Source organism: Mercenaria mercenaria, chromosome 3 (genome assembly GCF_021730395.1).
Source record: "Mercenaria mercenaria strain notata chromosome 3, MADL_Memer_1, whole genome shotgun sequence".
NCBI lineage: Eukaryota > Metazoa > Mollusca > Bivalvia > Venerida > Veneridae > Mercenaria > Mercenaria mercenaria.
In genome coordinates, this window is record NC_069363.1 from 73117038 (window position 1) to 73136063 (window position 19026).

Here is a 19026-nt window from a genome sequence, read left to right on the forward strand (position 1 = left end):
CCTTTCATCACAATCTGATATATTTGGTCTTTCCCTTCGCCCTTTCATCACAATCTGATATATTTGGTCTTTTCCTTTGCCCTTTCATCACAATCTGATATATTTGGTCTTTCCCTTCACACTTTGATCACAATCTGATATATTTGGTCTTTCCCTTCGCCCTTTCATCACAATCTGATATATTTGGTCTTTCCCTTCGCCCTCTCATCACAATCTGATATATTTGGTCTTTCCCTTCGCCCTCTCATCACAATCTGATATATTTGGTCTTTCCCTTCGCCCTCTCATCACAATCTGATATATTTGGTCTTTCCCTTCGCCCTCTCATCACAATCTGATATATTTGGTCTTTTCCTTCGCCCTCTCATCACAATCTGATATATTTGGTCTTTCCCTTCGCCCTTTCATCACAATCTGATATATTTGGTCTTTCCCTTCGCCCTTTCATCACAATCTGATATATTTGGTCTTTCCCTTCGCCCTTTCATCACAATCTGATATATTTGGTCTTTCCCTTCGCCCTTTCATCACAATCTGATATATTTGGTCTTTCCCTTCACCCTTTCATCACAATCATCTACATATTTGCATTGTAGACAATCTTTAAAATTATGCTTGAGGTACTTCAATCTGTCAGACATGGTTTTAAACTTGATAATTGAATGGTAAAAGAAAATATGTCATGTAGGAAGTATTTTGGAAGGAACTGAATAAAGTTGCCCACTAATCCACATTGTAATATTGACTTATTTTTAGCCACTGATGATGTCACAGCCTTATTATGTCAGCATCACATACCAGACAGTCATGCTATACTGGAAATAATGTTTTCAAGGGTAAGTGTTAGTGATTCTGCACCAATGAAATGGTTCTTCCAAGGAAACAACATTACATTACAATATATAAATACAGGACAACATTTTTCTTTGGAGATCTATCTTATTTCTTCCCAGTCACATGTTTTTAAACAATGTCTGGGATAAACTTGGATGGACACCCAGGCATGTCCCTAAATTCTGTAATGTACAGGCTTATATATAACTATGCAGTTTTTTTTCTGCATGGTTTTAAATCAAGCTAAATAATTTTTATATCCAGCAGAGAATAAACAAGAGCTGTCACATGACAGCGCGCTCGACTATTCGAAAAATGGATTGAAGAATGGGGTCAAAATATTTCCATAGATTTTCAGACAAAAGAAAAAAATGGATTAAACAAACAAGAGGGCCTTGATGGCCCTATATTGCTCACCTGTTATCATTGCACTTGAGGACAAGAAGGTCATCAGAAAAAATATCTAAGTCCAAAGGACAGGAACAACAAAGGGAAGAAATTAAACCAAAAAGAAAAAAAAAATCTTATAAGGTAAAGATATGTCAAAATACACCTAAAAATTGGAGGTACCATCCATGTTGTACCACAGAAAAAATGGTCTCGGTTTTTCCCTACGGCCAATAATAAAAAAGTTACTAAAAACAAGCTATTTATAGTAACGTAAATGGGAAGTAATTAAAACAAGAGGACCATGATGGTCCTGAATCGCTCACCTCTTCCCACATGACCCAGTTTTGAGTATTACAACGTTTTTTCTACTATTTGACATAGTGACCTAGTTTTAGAGCTCATGTGACCAAGTTTTGAACTTGACCTAGATATTATCAAGATAAAAATTCTGTCCAATTTTCATGAAGATCCATTGAAAAATATGGTCTCTAGAGAGGTCACAAGGTTTTTCTATTATTTGACCTATTGACCTAGTTTTCGAAGGTACGTGACCCTGTTTTTAAATTTACATTCTCACTAATTTTCATGAAGATGTCATGAAAAATATGGCCTCTAGAGAGGTCACAATGTTTTTCTATTTTTAGACCTACTGACCTAGTTTTTGACCGCAGTTGACCCAGTTTCTAAATTGACCTAGATATCATCAAGGTGAACATTCAGATCAATTTTCATGAAGATACATTGAAAAATATGGCCTCTGGAGAGGTCAAAACATTTTTCTAATTTTAGATCTACTGACCTAGTTTTTGACCGCAGTTGATCCAGTTTCAAACTTGACCTAGATATCATCAAGATGAACATTCAGACCAATTTTCATACAGATCCCATGAAAAGTATGGCCTCTAGAGAGGTCACAAGGTTTTTTTATTATTTGACCTACTGACCTAGTTTTTTAAGGCACGTGACTCAGTTTCTTAATTGACCTAGATATCATCAAGGTGAACATTCTGACCAATTTTCATGAAGATCCATTCAAGGGTATGGCCTCTAGAGAGGTCACAAGGTTTTTCTATTTCAAGACCTACTGACCTAGTTTTTGACCGCAGTTGATCCAGTTTCAAACTTGACCTACATATCATCAAGATAAACATTCAGACCAACTTTCATACAGATCCCATGAAAAATATGGCCTCTAGAGAGGTCACAACGTTTTTTCATTATTTGACCTACTGACCTACTTTTGAAGGCACGTGACCCACTTTCGAAATTGACCTAGATATCATCAAGATGAACATTCTGACCAAATTTCATACAGATCCCATGAAAAATATGGCCTTTAGAGAGGTCACAAGGTTTTTCTATTATTTGACCTACTTACCTAGTTTTTGATGGCATGTGACCCACTTTCGAACTTGACCTAGATATCATCAAGATGAACATTCAGACCAACTTTCATGAAGATCTCATGAAAAATATGGTCTCTAGAGAGGTCACAAGGTTTTTCTATTATTTGACCTACTGACCTAGTTTTTGATGGAACGTGACCCAATTTCGAACTTGACCTAGATATCATCAAGATGAACATTCAGACCAACTTTCATGAAGATCTCATGAAAAATATGGTCTCTAGAGAGGTCACAAGGTTTTTCTATTATTTGACCTACTGACCTAGTTTTTGATGGAACGTGACCCAATTTCGAACTTGACCTAGATATCATCAAGGTGAACATTCTGACCAATTTTCATGAAGATCTCATGAAACATATGGCCTCCAGAGAGGTCACAAGGTTTTTCTATTTTTAGACCTACTGACCTAGTTTTTGACCGCACGTGACCCAGTTTCAAACTTGACCTAGATATCATCAAGATGAACATTCTGACCAACTTTCATACAGATCCCATGAAAAATATGGTCTTTAGAGAGGTCGCAAGGTTTTTCTATTATTTGACCTACTGACCTAGTTTTTGAAGGCACGTGACCCAGTTTCGAAGTTGACCTAGATATCACCAAGGTGAACGTTCTGACCAATTTTCATGAAGATCTTGTGAAATATATGGCCTCTAGAGAGGTCACAAGGTTTTTCTATTTTTAGACCTACTGACCTAGTTTTTGATGGCACGTGACCCAGTTTCAAACTTGACCTAGATATCATCAAGGTGAACATTCTGACCAATTTTCATGAAGATCTTGTGAAATATATGGCCTCTAGAGAGGTCACAAGGTTTTTCTATTTTTAGACCTACTGACCTAGTTTTTGAAGGCACGTAACCCAGTTTCAAACTTGACCTAGATATCATCAAGATGAACATTCTGACCAACTTTCATAAAGATCCCACAAAAAATGTGACCTCTAGAGTGGTCACAAGCAAAAGTTTACGATGCACGGATGCACACACGGATGACAGACGACGGACACCGCGCGATCACAAAAGCTCACCTTGTCACTTTGTGACAGGTGAGCTAAAAATGTTCCTGTATTTGTAGATTTCAATTAGTCTTGCACTAAATGGCAATGTGTGACCATGATGGCAAATATGTTAAGTTATATGTTAGGCAAAATATGGACTTGTATGAAAAATTTAACTAATTTCCAAGTCCAAAAAGGGTCATAATTCAGTGAAAATAGTTGACAGAGTTATGTACACTTGCCTACAGATGGAAATCATGTTGATATACTAGTGTTAAAAGTTTTAAAGCCACAGTTCAAATAGTTTTGACAAAAATTTCCAAGTCCAAAAAGGGCCATAATTCAGCCAAAATAGTTGTCAGAGTTATGTACTCTTGCCTACAGATGGAAATCATAATGATAAACAAGTGTTTAAAGTTTAAAAGCCATATGTGAAATAGTCTTGACAAAACATGGACATATAGGAAAACAGAACCAATTTCCAAGTTCAAAAAGGGCCATAATTCAGCCAAAAAGGATGACAGAGTTATGTACTCTTGCCTCTTGATAGAGACTATAATACTGAACAAGATGTAAAAGTTTCAAAGCCATATGTCAAACACTTGACACAAAATATGAACTGGTACGAAAAACTTAACCAAGATTTCTAAGTCAGAAGGGGCCATAATTCAGCCAAAATGCTTGAAGGAGTTATGTACTCTTGTCTACAACTGGACATGGTGATGGTAAACAAGTGTTGAAAGTTTCAAAGCTTTATCTCAAAAGACTTTGTCAAAATGTAGACTGGTACGAAAAACTTAACCAAGATTTCTAAGTCAAAAAGGGGCAATAATTCAACCAAAATGCTTGATGGAGTTATGTACTTTTGCCTACAACTGGATATGGTGATGGTAAACAAGTGTTGAATGTTTCAAAGCTTTATCTCAAAAGACTTTGTCAAAATATGAACTGGTACGAAAAACTTAACCAAGATTTTTAAGTCAAAAGGGGCCATAATTCAGTCAAAATGCTTGACAGAGTTATGTACTCTTGCCTATAATTGGACTTGGTGATGGTAAACAAGTGTTGAAAGATTCAAAGCTTTATCTCAAAAGACTTTGTCAAAATGTGGACTGGTAAGAAAAACTTAACCAGGGTGTGACGCCGACGCCATGGTGAGTAGGATAGCTCTACTTATTCTTCGAATAGTCAAGCTAAAAATGATTTAACCAGTTTTCAGATGAGGATGAGGTTGAGTTTAATTGAAAGTGATAGTTAACTCAGGTGACTAACTTCATCCATACTTTTCTCCCTACGCCTGCCACATCTCATCAATACTTCTTCACCTATACAACAGCATCAGTACAACTGCAATGGTAGATATTTTTGATAAGACAGCTTTGTGTCTTTGATAATGTTATGTTATTCTTTATTATATATCTGTATACATTCTGTAAAAAAATACAGCACAGCATGTATTTTACAAGTAAATACAAATAGGCAGAAAACAAATTATCTGAAATCACATATACACATATTGTACTTGTTGCTGGACTACTTCTGTTAATTAATATTCATGACCCGACACAATTCAATAAATAGTGCATATAAGAAAACCCACTCAGTTCTATTTTAACACTTCTCTAATAAACTCCGATTTCCTTGGACAAAAACATAACAATAAACAAAAAGGTAGAGATATATGATAAAAGGGTCATTACAACAGCAGCTTGATCTGGCACGTTGTATTCAACTCTCTTGGAATTTGCCAGGCCAGGGATCCCACAAGGCATGCAATCTCATGGCAAAATTCATTCAAACCAAATACAGTATCCTAGATCAAGCTACGATCATCACAACCTTATTGTATTTCTTATCAAAATACAATGTTTATAGTGCTGAATGTGCTGTTAAATATGTGACAAAATGAAAACATCTCAGACATGTCAAGACATTTAGCTGTTACATTGGAAAAACAACTCAAGTATATTACCCTTTTTTGCTACATACCCTTTTTTTGCTATAAAATATAATTGAGCCGCGCCATGAGAAAACCAACATAGTGGCTTTGCGACCAGCATGGATCCAGACCAGCCTGCACATCCGGGCAGTCTGGTCAGGATCCATGCTGTTCGCTGACGGTTTCTCTAATTACAATAGGCTTTGAAAGCGAACAGCATGGATCCTGACCAGACTGCGCGGATGCACAGGCTGGTCTGGATCCATGCTGGTCGCAGAGCCACTATGTTGGTTTTCTCATGGCGCAGCTCATATTTAGAGTGCAATGTATTTGTGTGTCTGTCGCAATATTTGACTGCTTATAAAAATACATATGAGTGGATTACTTAAGATATTGACACACATAACAAATCCATATTGCATACTAAACTGGCAACAACATTTTATTGAACACCTTCAAGAACTCTGAAAACTAAATCTGCCCAAATCTATTACATAATTTGTATTTCATGTGTTTTTCACTTAATTAATGTCTTTAAAACTTGAACATGTAGGAGTATACCAGACACAAATTTTCACCACGTTTTAAGTCTGTTAATTCAGAAATTCTGTAATGTACTCATTTGGTAATAACTTAAAGTTTCCAAAACTTAACAAAGTAAATTATGCTGATAGTTTTGTTTTTCGGCATGACATTTATAACTTATACCTTAGGTAATAATTCTGATGACCATTTGACTCTACACTTAATTATTTACTGACATTCAAAGTTAGTTTATACTAATTTATTTTAGTTCCATTGTTGCGAAAGCTCGGAGCTTATCTGAATCACTCTAGGGTCCGCTTTCTGGAAAAGCCAGTACTGGTGTCATATGAGAGGGCATGGTCATGACCCCTGTGGGGCTGGAACCCATGACCTCCAGGTGGAACAGCAGAGAACTTAACCACTAGACCACTGCTCCCCTTCAAGGGTTATTGCTTCAAAATTAGATCTCTCTGTCCCTTTTAACAAAATAGTTTACTGACAAAAAAAAAACTAAGCAAAAATAATGAAAACAACAGAAAATTTCAACTACATTGAACTACAAGACAAGAATGAAAAATATAGAAAAATAGACTGCATGAATCATAAATAATATTTTATCACAGTAATATCAATGAATTATGAAATCTGTAACATTTGCTAACATAATTATATTGAATTTTTCGAAACTGTTGAGAAAGCGGAATAACTATGGTTTGTATCTCTTATGTTGATTACCAAGAAGTTAGTCCTGCTCAACTCCTTTCAGAGGAATACATTCTCAACAGCACTGCAACTTGCTGGCTAGTCTCCTAAGAATATACAGTTTACAACACTACAGCCTACAGTCAACTCTCTGAGGAATATAAAGACTACAACACTTTAACCTGCAGGCAACTCTCCACAGAATATAGAGTTTATAACACTTCTACATTTTTAGTCTGATCCCTCTCTGCTTTACGATGAGTCTTCAGAAAACAGAAAAAACCAGGTTTCAATTTCTCTGCTGTTGCCAACACAATCCTGAAGTCACCTTCAGCATGTAATTGCAAGTCATTTCTGATTTTCCTCAGGGTTTGTAACTTTAATGGTACAGTTCCATCATTGCTGAAAATCAAGATAAACAACTGTATATGCTGTATCTTTGACAAGATCTATTATTGAATTGACAGAAGTCAGTTTATAGTTTTCAAATTGAGAATTAAACACTGTATTTTAACAGTTTAAACAGTAAATCTAGTATGTGAAAAGTATACCAAAGTACCTTTCAGTTCCTTGACAAACTTGTCTTGCTGCATAGCACCCTCTATAAGACACTTGACTCATAAACTGACAAACTTACCTTTCAGCTTTAGCACACTCTATAAGACACTGGGCTCTCTTGTGTAACATTCTCATAAATTGACTGATGTAAGCTTCACGTATCCAGCAAGTTTCTGGTAACTCAAATATCTGAAATATTCCACAACAAGACTGACAAAAAGAAGGCCTTGTTGATGCCATACTGCTAAACTGATTAAAACTACATATTTGCAAAGCATCTGAAGGTAACTGAGAGAAAACAGACTAGGATGTTGCTGAAAACATCTGAAAGTATTTAAACTGGAACAGCAGAAAGCAGGATAAGGAAACTCAACAATTCTACATTTTGTATTTCTGGCTGACAAACAGAAATAAATACACGAATGTAAAAGTTCAGCTTCAGACAAGCATCAAGGTAGGAACCAGAATTGATAGCTGGTAAATAATTTGTAAAACATTTACCATACCTCTTTCATAAATGTCTGCACAAGTGTATCAGGATATGCTGAACTTGCATGTAGATCCCTGTAAAACATATTTCACTGTGCTACATAATAATGATCGTCAATTGTAAAATTATTCATTTTTATGCCATTTGTATTATTAAAATTGAACAAGTGGAAAAGAACACCTTGAAAAGTGTACGCGTGTAGCACAAAATTACCCTTTTTGTGGGGGATTCATTTTTGTTATTTCGAGTATGAAACCAAATTGCCACAAAAGAATATCATTCCAAATAATTTCAGTGTTAAACATACACTTGTAAATTAAATGAAAGCGTGTAATACAAGTAAAACATGTATATGTGTAAGATACAAGAAAACAATCAACAGGGCTGCAAATATAAAATGCATCAAATGTTAATTACAGATCTTATATTCTTTACAGTCTGAAACCTAACAACATTTAAACTTACTGGTCAAGCACCACTAATTCTTCAAAGTGTCCATACTGTAGGCAGATGAGCTCATTTTTGATGGTCTCATACCTATGTAAGATATGATCACTGTAAGTTTCTGTCTGCTTCACGTCGCGGGAAGTAAGATCAATTATAGTGGTGGGGTAACGACTTGCAAAAATCTCTGTCATGGGCAGGAATTTTTTACTGTCTTCCTGAAGTATAAAGTGTGAACAAGATTACAATTATATTCTTTGGCAAAAGCACGGAAAAATCTTGGCTGGCATGTAACAAACAACAGCACTGCAATGCGGAGCAATATATGCCCCAAGGTATGACCTTTGACCTCTAAGTGTGACCTTGACCTTGAAGCGCACCATCCGAAACATGTGCTCTGCATGTCATCTTGATGTGGCGAACATTTGTGCCAAGTTTCTTTAAAATCCTTCAAGCAGTTCATGAGTTACAGAGCGATCACGAAACATAGTCATATGACCCCTCTGCATGTTGTCTCGATGTGGTGAACATTTGTGTCAAGTTTCTTCAAAATCCTTCAAGGGGTTCAAGAGTTACAGAGAGGACACGAAATTGCTAACGGATGGACAGGCGGATAAACAGACGAAAGGACACCGGCGTCGTAACATAATACGTCCCTTTGGGCGTATAAAAAGCCTAACATGCAGCTTTAGCATTAATATTGACTTTTTTAACTATTTTTCTTCCAAAATATTGTAACTGGTATAGTTCAAAAGAATACATTTGCAACAAAAGATTCCTTTGTAAATCATTTGTAAAACATTCCCTCAATTTCCTTGTCCGAACCAAGACTAAGGAGCACTGTACAACAATTTGCAACATAAAATACTCACATTAAACATAAAAATAAAATGGATTCTAATTATAATATCTGGATTGTTACCTTGATAAGACCTTGAAGAAAGAAGTCATGATGATATGGTTTTGGGTCCTTCACACACAATGGCAGGGAGCAACGTCTCTCAGGCTGACTGTTGAACATGGATAATGTATATAGCACCTGCAGTATAAAATTTTCATGTGCATACAGGTTTATTGACATCACATGATATAGAAAAACATCTAAACCATTAACAAGAGGGACAAAAGGCTTCAAGCTTACATCACAGTCAAGCTAAAGTAAGTAAGTATTAACTATAAATGGAAACTTGAATGAAACAACATAGAGAAGGAAAAGAAAAATGGAAGAAACAGATTGTGTTCATAGGACACAGGTACCTCCACTCCTGCCAATGTACTGGGTGCCTACCAGTCACCTGACAGGAATATATACTGGACAAATGTAATTACCGCTTAATCTCGATAATATTGCTGTAATCGGCTAATCAGAAACATAAAACATTTTGTTTTGACTGTCATATATCAGCATTGACCTGACAATAATGTATTAACAAAGAATATTGTACCAAATATCACGTGTTTACTAAACTACTGTTCTTTGACCTTGGGGCATTGGAATGGCAGTGCGCATGCGCAATGTTCATTACTTTTAGGGGCACCAAGTTGGTCTCAAACAATTATAGCACAGAACTGCAGACGACAGTTTATTTTTTGATTCATTCCTCACCGTTGGTTCATATATTTGTAAAAATACTGTTTTTACAAAATGAATCTATATCTGCATTTGCTTGGCCACGTGTTGAATACTGAAATAGGGGTGACTGTTGGCCAGAAAACACAATCGATTTACCCCCACTTCGAGCCTCAATTGTATTAAAACATATTTATAGATTTTTTGATTTTCCGAAAACAGCACAACTGAAATAGATTTTATTTTGTTTGCTAAGAATGATCGCGAGTGGAATAAGCTCCGAGATATTTTCTGCAGATAAAATTTCGTTTAAACGGTAACACGGGTAAAACACTGCTGTTACGTAGTTCAAGCCTGCGTATAGTTTAATCCTTTGCATATGTAGGAAAACGTGTTAGAAGGCACAGAGGACAGAAGGCTGTTATCAACGTTTTTTCATTAAAAATGTCATCCTGAAATAGTAATATTAGTCTTCTAAATATGTGTCCGGTGACTATTCCGCCATGTTGATTAATGGTGCGTTTTATTACCCCGTTTGAGCCTCAAAATATCCAAAGTTTTACGTCTGATTGATTACGTTTTTAATTTTCAAATGACAAATTAGCTGAAGATTTAACGGGGCTAATTGTATGTTTTAGTGATCATTTTTCATAAAATGGCAAAGGAAGATCCCCGATTTCTGTCCGGTGACTGGTCGGCACCCAGTATACTGTTTCATGACTCAAAGTGAAATGTTTTTAAGATATATGTAACACAAACTTTTAAGCACTTATGTGTATTTTTCAGAAGTCAAGGACCAGAACTCTGGTCAAGCTGAGTGAAATTCTAGAGATCAGTAAGTGCAATATTTCACATTCTATATAACAATCCTCATTAGTTTTATGACTCTAGGTCAATTTTCTTTGAGATACATGTGACACATACGTGTATGTCATTTCTTAATCAAGGGCCATAACTCTTGTTTAAAAACAGAAATCCCAAACAAAATCCCAGGTGCGCAACTTCACATGCTGAATAATATTCTTTCTTGTTTTTATGACTCTAGTTGAATTATTTTTAAGACATTTGCAACGTAATTTTTTGAACAATTTATGTGTATTTTTCACTAAGTGAGCTGCACAACTTCACCTGTTGTATGACAATTCTGTAATGTTTTATGACTTTAAGTCACTTTTTTCGAGATACATGTGACAATACTTGTATGCCATCTATGCATATTTTTTACTTAATCAAGGACCATAACTCTTGCCTGATGGACAAAAATCCCGAACAAAATCCAAGATGCTGAATAATATTCCTATTAAGTTTGATGACCCTTGGTCAAATACCTTTTAAGATATGTGTGAAATCAACTTTTATATCCTTTTATATATATTTTTGACTTAGACAAGGGCCATAACTCCAGTCTAGCTATGTGAGATACAACATCATGTGCTGAATAACAATCTTTTGAGGTTTGATGACTCTGGGTCAAATAGTTTTTCAGATATGCAAGACACAAATTCAGACAGACAAAGGCAACTCTAATTCTTTTTTAAACCATACACTAAAATTTAGTTACAAAATAATATTTCATACCAACTAGAAGATGCTTTTGTAGAAAAGTGCATGTCTCCCCCACTGCAAAGTCGTATGGGCAAGAAGTCAATAGGGGACAGGAGCAAAAGTCAAAGAGACACTGATGGTTGGCTACAACAGGGATCATCTACTTGGCATGTCCAAACATACCACTAAGTTTCAACATTTGGGGCCTAGCGGTTCTCAATTGGAAATTGGAAATGGTTTTCCATGTTCAGGCCCCTGTGGCCTTGACCTTTGAACAAGTAACCCCAAAATCAGTAGGGGTCATCTACTCTGCATATCCAATCATCATAATAAGTTTCAACATTCTGGGTCAAGTGGTTCTCAAGTTATTGATTAGAAAGAGTTTTCTATGTTCACCCCCTGTGACCTTGACCTTTGATGGACTGACCCCAAAAACATTAGGGGTCATCTGCTCTGTAAGTCCTTTCACCCTATGAAGTTTGAAGGTTCTAGGCCAAATGGTTCTCAAGTTATTGACCGGAAATGGATTTCAATGTTTTGTCCGCTGTGATCTTGACCTTTAATAGAGTGACCCCAAAATCAATAGGGGTCATCTACTCTGAATGTCTAATCATCCTATGACGTTTCAACATTCTGGGTCAAGTGGTTCTCAAGTTATTGGTCAAAAATTGTTTTCAATGTTCAGGCCCCTGTGACCTTGACCTTTGATGGAGTGACCCCCGAAACAATAGTGGTCATCTACTTCATAAGCCCTGCCATCCTTTGAAGTCTGAAGGTTCTCGGTCAAATGGTTCTCAAGTTATTGACTGGAAATGAATTTCCATGTTCTGTACACTTTGACCTATACTTTTAACAGAGTGACCCCAAAATCAATAGGGGCAATCCACTCTGCATGTCCAATCATCCTATGAAGTTTCAACATTCTGGGTCAAGTGTTTCTAATGTTATTGATCGGAAATGGTTTTCCATGTTCAGGCCCCTGTGACATTGACCTTTAACAGAGTGACCCCAAAATCAATAGGGTTCATCTACTCTGCATGTCCAATCATCAAAATAAGTTTCAACATTCTGGGTCAAGTGGTTCTCAAGTTATTGATTAGAAAGAGTTTTCTATGTTCACCCCCTGTGACCTTGACCCTTGATGGACTGACCCCAAACATTAGGGGTCATCTGCTCTGTAAGTCCTTTCACCCTATGAAGTTTGAAGGTTCTAGGCCAAATGGTTCTCAAGTTATTGACCGGAAATGGATTTCAATGTTCTGTCCACTGTGACCTTGACCTTTAATAGGGTGACCCCAAAATCAATAGGGATCACCTACTCTGCATGTCTAATCATCCTATGAAGTTTCATCATTCTGGGTCAAGTGGTTCTCAAGTTATTGGTCAAAAATTGTTTTCAATGTTCAGGCCCCTGTGACCTTGACCTTTGATGGAGTGACCCCCAAAACAATAGGGGTCATCTACTCCATAAGCCCTGCCATCCTTTGAAGTATGAAGGTTCTCGGTCAAATGGTTCTCAAGTTATTGACTGGAAATGAATTTCCATGTTCTGTACACTGTGACCTTGACCTTTAACAGAGTGACCCCAAAATCAATAGGGGCTATCCAATCTGCATGTCCAATCATCCTATGAAGTTTCAACATTCTGGGTCAAGTGTTTCTGTTATTAATCGGAAATGGTTTTCCATGTTCAGGCCCCTGTGACCTTGATCTTTAACAGAGTGACCTCAAAATCAATAGGGTTCATCTACTCTGCATGTCCAATCATCCTATGAAGTTTCAACATTCTGGGTCAAGTGGTTCTCAAGTTATTGATCGGAAATGGTTTTCCATGTTCAGGCCCCTGTGACCTTGACCTTTAACAGAGTGATCCCAAAATCAATAGGGGTCATCTACACTGCATGACCAATCATCCTATGAAGTTTCAATATTCTAGGTCAAGTGATTTTCAAGTTATTGATCGGAAATGGTTTTCCATGTTCAGGCCCCTGTGACCCTGACCTTTGATGGAGTGACCCCAAAACAAAACGGGTTGTCTACTCCATAAGCCCTAACACCCTATTAAAGCTGAAGGTTCTAGATCAAATGGTTCACCAGTTATTGATCGGAAATTATGTGTGCTAGACGGATGGACGGACGGACAGGGCAAAACCACTGGGGGAGACATAATTATAATGAGTATGAATTTTATAGCATGTTTACATATTTCTAGCATGTCTAATACTGTACAGTTAAGATTTCATATGTTACCAAATTGATTCTATCTGCTGTTTCACCAATGACTAGAGTTCTACCAAATGTCATGAGATGGGAGGCCACACAACGTGCCAGGAAATCACGCTCCAAAACATGCTCTGGACAAAACGCTGTATCTGATATCTGAATAAGATAAACATTTCAATAGTTATAGATAACATGGATTGTGAAAGCAGGTAAAACAATAAAGCTTGACCTAGTTCAGAATCTGGCTGACTGGGTTAGCTGTCTAATAGATAACCTAATTTTCAATCTGTATCTTAAGGATAACATGGTGTAATAGCTATATTTCATACCTTGTAACTGGATGGTAATATTTATAATAAATGAAATTTGGTCACTTTAAAGACATTCAAAATTAAAAACTTTTCACTGAGAGGTTTTTCAGATTTTATCATTTTTTTGGGGAGATAATCGGTATTGAAGTTAACATTGATGCCTATGGGAAATATATCATTTCTTTGATTATGAGAATCTGAACTTGAGTTTCAAGAAAATTTTGAGGCAGAATGCTGCATTATATGATTCTGATACAAATATCAAAAAGAAATCTAAAATTCCTCGTAGGGAAAAGGAGAAAATCTTTTTTTTTTCTCTAGTTTTCAGGGGAGATAACTCATGAAAAACTAAAATTATCATGGGAGGTAATCTAAAGGAATTTTTGATAACTTCTGTCACTATGCGCCTTATTTCTATTGTTTGAATTTTTTGTTTTATAATGCTAAATTGGATTTAACCATGATTTTTCAAAAACATTATGATAATACAAATGTACTAAGAAAATCCAACCAATGAAACTGACAGGGCTGTATGTTTGACTTTTTTTGCAGGACTGATCTAAAACAGATGACTCTAGTAAGTCTGCTCACCTCACAACACAAACAGGTACAAAACACATAAAGAAACAAGTCCTGCCCATTAGCCTTGTTATTTAACAAAATCAAGCAGAGCTATCAGAGGGCAGCAACATTTGGCTAATAAAATGCTTTGTGAATGAATTCTTATAAGTTCAGAAAGGGGAATAACTTTGTAAAAATACAAAGGAGATTTATGGAACCCGTTTAATGCATGTCAGAACATCAAAGTGAACAAGAGTGTGAGTTTTATCCTTTTCAACAAGTGGTTAAAGGGATACAAGCTAACATCAAACTGGGATAGACCTTGATTTGAATCCAAGATGATCTGTTTCAAACATGACCTAAGTAATCATAAACAAACATTCTGACTGGGTTTCATGTAGATCTGGTAGGCAATGTTGCCTCCAAAGGGTTAAAAAAAATTTCTATGATGAAAAAGTTATGGTCAAAACTGTGCTGTCTTGAGTGTGAACAGTAGAACTGTTGATGACAGATGAAAATTATGACATACCACAAGGGACACATAATGGCCAATCACAATTGCTCACCTTGAGCACTTAGCACTCTAAGCTAAACAAGAGCTGTCTGATGACAGTGGGCTTGACTTTTCTCAGTTCTTGACTCTGAATTAGAGCTTTGCCAGTAAAAACTTTATATAACTTTAACCAAAAAATTCTAAGCTAAGAAGGGACATAACTCTGTCAAAATTCAAATTAGAGGTATGGGGATTGTTTCTCCTGGTGCTCAGTTATGACTACAAGTATAACTTCCCTAATTTGTACATTTTGCACAAAAAAGTGAAATTCATACTCGAGAGTTATGGTTTTGATGTACAAGGTCCACATGTCAAGTCTAAAAAATATTTTTATTCAGGAAATCTAGTATACTGTTATCATGAAAGTGTTTTTTTTTCTCCTGCAACAAAACTATCAATCCAACAGCGAACAATATGACATATTTTCTATTACAATGTACTTTGCAACAAACAATCATATTGCTCTTGACCTTTATACATCACTGTTTCTATATATTCAAGACCCTCATGTAATACTGTAAGACACAAAGACTAACAGGAAGTTAAAGCTTTATCTACTTACTGAGATCATATCTGCTAGTGATGAGAAATGAACAAGGGAGAGAAATCTGACACATTCCATCAAATATTTTGTAAACACTTCAATAGATGTATCAAAATCATTCTGTAAAAAGTAAACAAACATGTTACACGTGTAAACATAAATTTCCAGATTAAATATCCATCAGCCTGTGCTTAACCAGTGTTTTCTGCTTTTATTAGTTATAAGTTTTTATTAATAATATCTAAAATGATATAACTTACTGTATGTAAAACAATACTTTTCTATGCCAACATCTTTTTTTTATCAAAATAAACGATTTGAGCCGTGTCATGAGAAAACCAACATAATGGGTTTGCGACCAGCATGGATCCAGACCAGCCTGCGCATCCGCGCAGTCTGGTCAGGATCCATGCTGTTCGCTTTCAACGCCTATTGGAATTAGAGAAACTGTTAGCGAACAGCATGGATCCTGACCAGACTGCGCTGATGCGCAGGCTGGTCTGGATCCATGCTGGTTACAAAGCCACCATGTTGGTTTTCTCATGGCACGGCTCATTTATTTTTCAGGGACATACTCATTTGAAGTTGAAGTCTATCAACCATTGTGATTCATTTGCATTATTTGCAAAATACTTAAAAAAGAGTGAGTTTGTATCAGTTTAAAGTCTAGATACATAATGCATCAATTTATATTATATCACATAGCAATAATCTGTTAAAAAGGAAGTTACAAAGATAACAAATCTAACTGACATAGCTTCCTCTGACCCTTACTGTACATTTTTTCCTTGTTACTCACCTCATGAGGTCAATCTCACTTTCAACAACCTTTAGGCTTCAATAGACTCTCACTTCAATACCAGAATCAGCCTTTATTGTTTTGGAGTATAATATAAGTATAGACAGATCATACTGTGCAAATAATTTGAAGATGGAAACTTTTGCAAAATTCGATGACAAAAGAAATATATTTGCAAAAAACACAAAAAAGTTTAAGTTCTCACCTTATCGAGAATTACTCTGAACTTGCCAGTTAATCTCTGAAAACAGCATGTCAGTGTCTCATGAATCTCAAGGTAAAACTTGAGCTCTGAGCTTGGTATCACAATGTACAGGGAGTGTACAGCAATGCCGTGAGTCCCTTTAGCAGAGAACACAAATGCAGGAACAATTACACCTTTATGTGGTAGATTATAGAATTTGTAGTCAATATCACATTTGAATGGATCTCGACATATCTCACAGCTTAGTACCTGGCTAGTAATATGTGAAAGTAGGTCCGACTGTAGTACTTCCCTCTGATTTATACGCCAAACATGTCTCACTCGCGGTCCCAAAATATTGTCCCAGAATGTCAACACTATGCCTCTGAATGGGCTGTTTGTTTCATCTAGTCCTGGGATGCTAGATTTGGTGTATTTTGAGCTAGGACTAGACGGTGTCAATGCTGGTGTTGCATTATCACTTGGACTGTCACTTGTATTTACATGAATGACGCCCATATCTTGCTGTCTATATATGAAATCCCCTCCACCGAACATCATGAATATAGATCTGTCCTTACCAATCCTTAACTTTCACAAGAATAAGTCATGAAGATGCTCAATTGTAAATCCTAAACCTAAACCTCTATCATAAAAAGTTTTTAAAGTCCCGTTTCGTGTGTATTGTCTGTACAACATAGTCAGCAAGCACCATGTTCACCATAACAAAACTGAATGCCAGAATTGTCAACGATGTCATCATATTCCACGGCGGTGATGATGAGTGAGCAAGACAGAGGAGGAAGAGTAGACAACTCAGTACAATTATTGAAAAGAAAATATAGTTGAGAAAAAGAAGTATAAAACCTTCCCTGTTCAAAACAAGTGTTGTCCAATCAGCCCTCATTTATGCAAACTAACTAGTGGCAGGAAATGGAAATAATATAGTACATTTTCTAACTTCTTCTTGAATTGCAACTTTGTGACAGTAGGTCCATCTAGACAAACTTGAGGAAACCTCTGCTCAGTTTCAAGTTTTGCAAGCTGAATAAATGACAAAAAAACAAAGTCAATTAATGATCAGGCCATTACGCAACAATCAAGCTTATAACTTATCATTATCATGAGGTTGTCATCCATTTTTAATCTTTGATTATCAAGATTCTTACGTTTTACTTAATCCACTTCTTTCACGACCATTAGAAAATAAAAATTTCCATCAGTTAAGGTAGCCAGAACTAATATGTAAGATGCAAAACATACCATACTGGTTGCATAGATAACCTCAACATTTTGTAATAAAATCAATTTTTCCCTTCAAATCAAGTTCACAATCAGTCAGAAACCTTCATTTTAAATGTGTTTATAATGACTCAGAATATTTATATACAAAAATTGCTGTAAAAATGATAGGGGGATTCCACTTCCTGTGTGCTGTGCAAACTTCTGTCTTAAGCAGGTACCCGCAGGTTTCTAAAATATATATGCTCTTCCAACTCGGCAAGCAGACATCCAATATAGAAGAGTGGTAAGAAACAAGCCTAGGTATGCTTAAAATGATACCTATGAAATTAAAATTGCGATTTATTGGTGTTTTTCCATCCAATACATTTACCAGGCCAAGTGTGGTATGCCATTAACAAGTATATACGTTCAATTAAAGGGTTCAAATATGTACAAAGTCTCTGTTAACAACTTATAAAATATCATCATTAATAACTTTTAATATTTTTGATTTTTTATTAACAAAAACAGTAGGTAGAGATAGTATCTAAAATCTTAAATTATGAAAAGCAATTAAAAAATTAACTTTGGTTGGTTAAATATAACAATTAAGACTAGATGAATTTTTAAGTCCTTTTTCAAAATATAATTTTAGTAGCGTCTCCGGAAAAGCAACAAGCTGACAGTTGTTTCAATGTACAAAACACTGATGAGTAAAATATTGGCAAAAACTGTGATTTAGGATTGAGGTTGCAAGTAGAAGTAAATATTTACATCTTACATTGATCTGTTGTTAGGGTTGCAAGACATCAGTCTTCAATTGTATAAACAAATAAATTCTTGATTTAAGAAGACGACTTTACGTCATCTAACCTCAATTAATACCCTATTAAAGAAATCAACAATATTACCAAAGCTTAGATGCCAGATTATAAATAATACAATTCAACTTCAAGAGAAAAAAATTATATCCGAATACTAGTCTATCCGATTTACAAGAAGTATACATATCATACTAATTGCAGTGGAAGTTATTTAATGCATAAGTATTAGTAAAGTTGTAAAGCATGAGTAGTTTAGAATATACTGAACACAAATCCAACGTCAAATACTTGCTATTATGTTGCTATATCTGCATCTGAAAGATTTCTTCGAGCATCCCTTGAAATAATAAATAATCGTGACAACTACTTTACTCACTGTTGACAACACTGTACTGAGA

The 19026-nt window shown here is 35.8% G+C and overlaps 1 protein-coding gene across 1 annotated transcript; it reads right to left on the reverse strand.

The window, feature by feature from the left end:
• Nucleotides 1–5010: 5010 nt before the first annotated feature.
• LOC123524411 (guanine nucleotide exchange factor C9orf72-like) lies at nt 5011–19026 on the reverse strand. The gene is made up of 9 exons (XM_053538884.1): nt 18917–19026; nt 16602–17624; nt 15616–15717; nt 13656–13784; nt 9213–9329; nt 8312–8508; nt 7863–7920; nt 7436–7545; nt 5011–7200 (listed from the first exon to the last, which is right to left on the reverse strand). Exons 2-9 carry the CDS (start codon nt 17139–17141, stop codon nt 7011–7013), a joined length of 1443 nt encoding a protein of 480 aa, XP_053394859.1. The 5' UTR covers nt 17142–17624; nt 18917–19026; the 3' UTR covers nt 5011–7010.

Excerpts from the sequence above, each read along its gene's own strand:
- LOC123524411 (XM_053538884.1), bottom strand. The coding sequence starts at position 17,141 with ATGATGTTCGGTGGAGGGGATTTCATATATAGACAGCAAGATATGGGC. Across the intron at positions 15,718-16,601 it reads TCAGAGTAATTCTCGATAAG|AATGATTTTGATACATCTAT; the intron begins GTGAGAACTTAA and ends TACTTTTTACAG. Across the intron at positions 7,546-7,862 it reads TGCAGACATTTATGAAAGAG|ATATTTGAGTTACCAGAAAC; the intron begins GTATGGTAAATG and ends GGAATATTTCAG.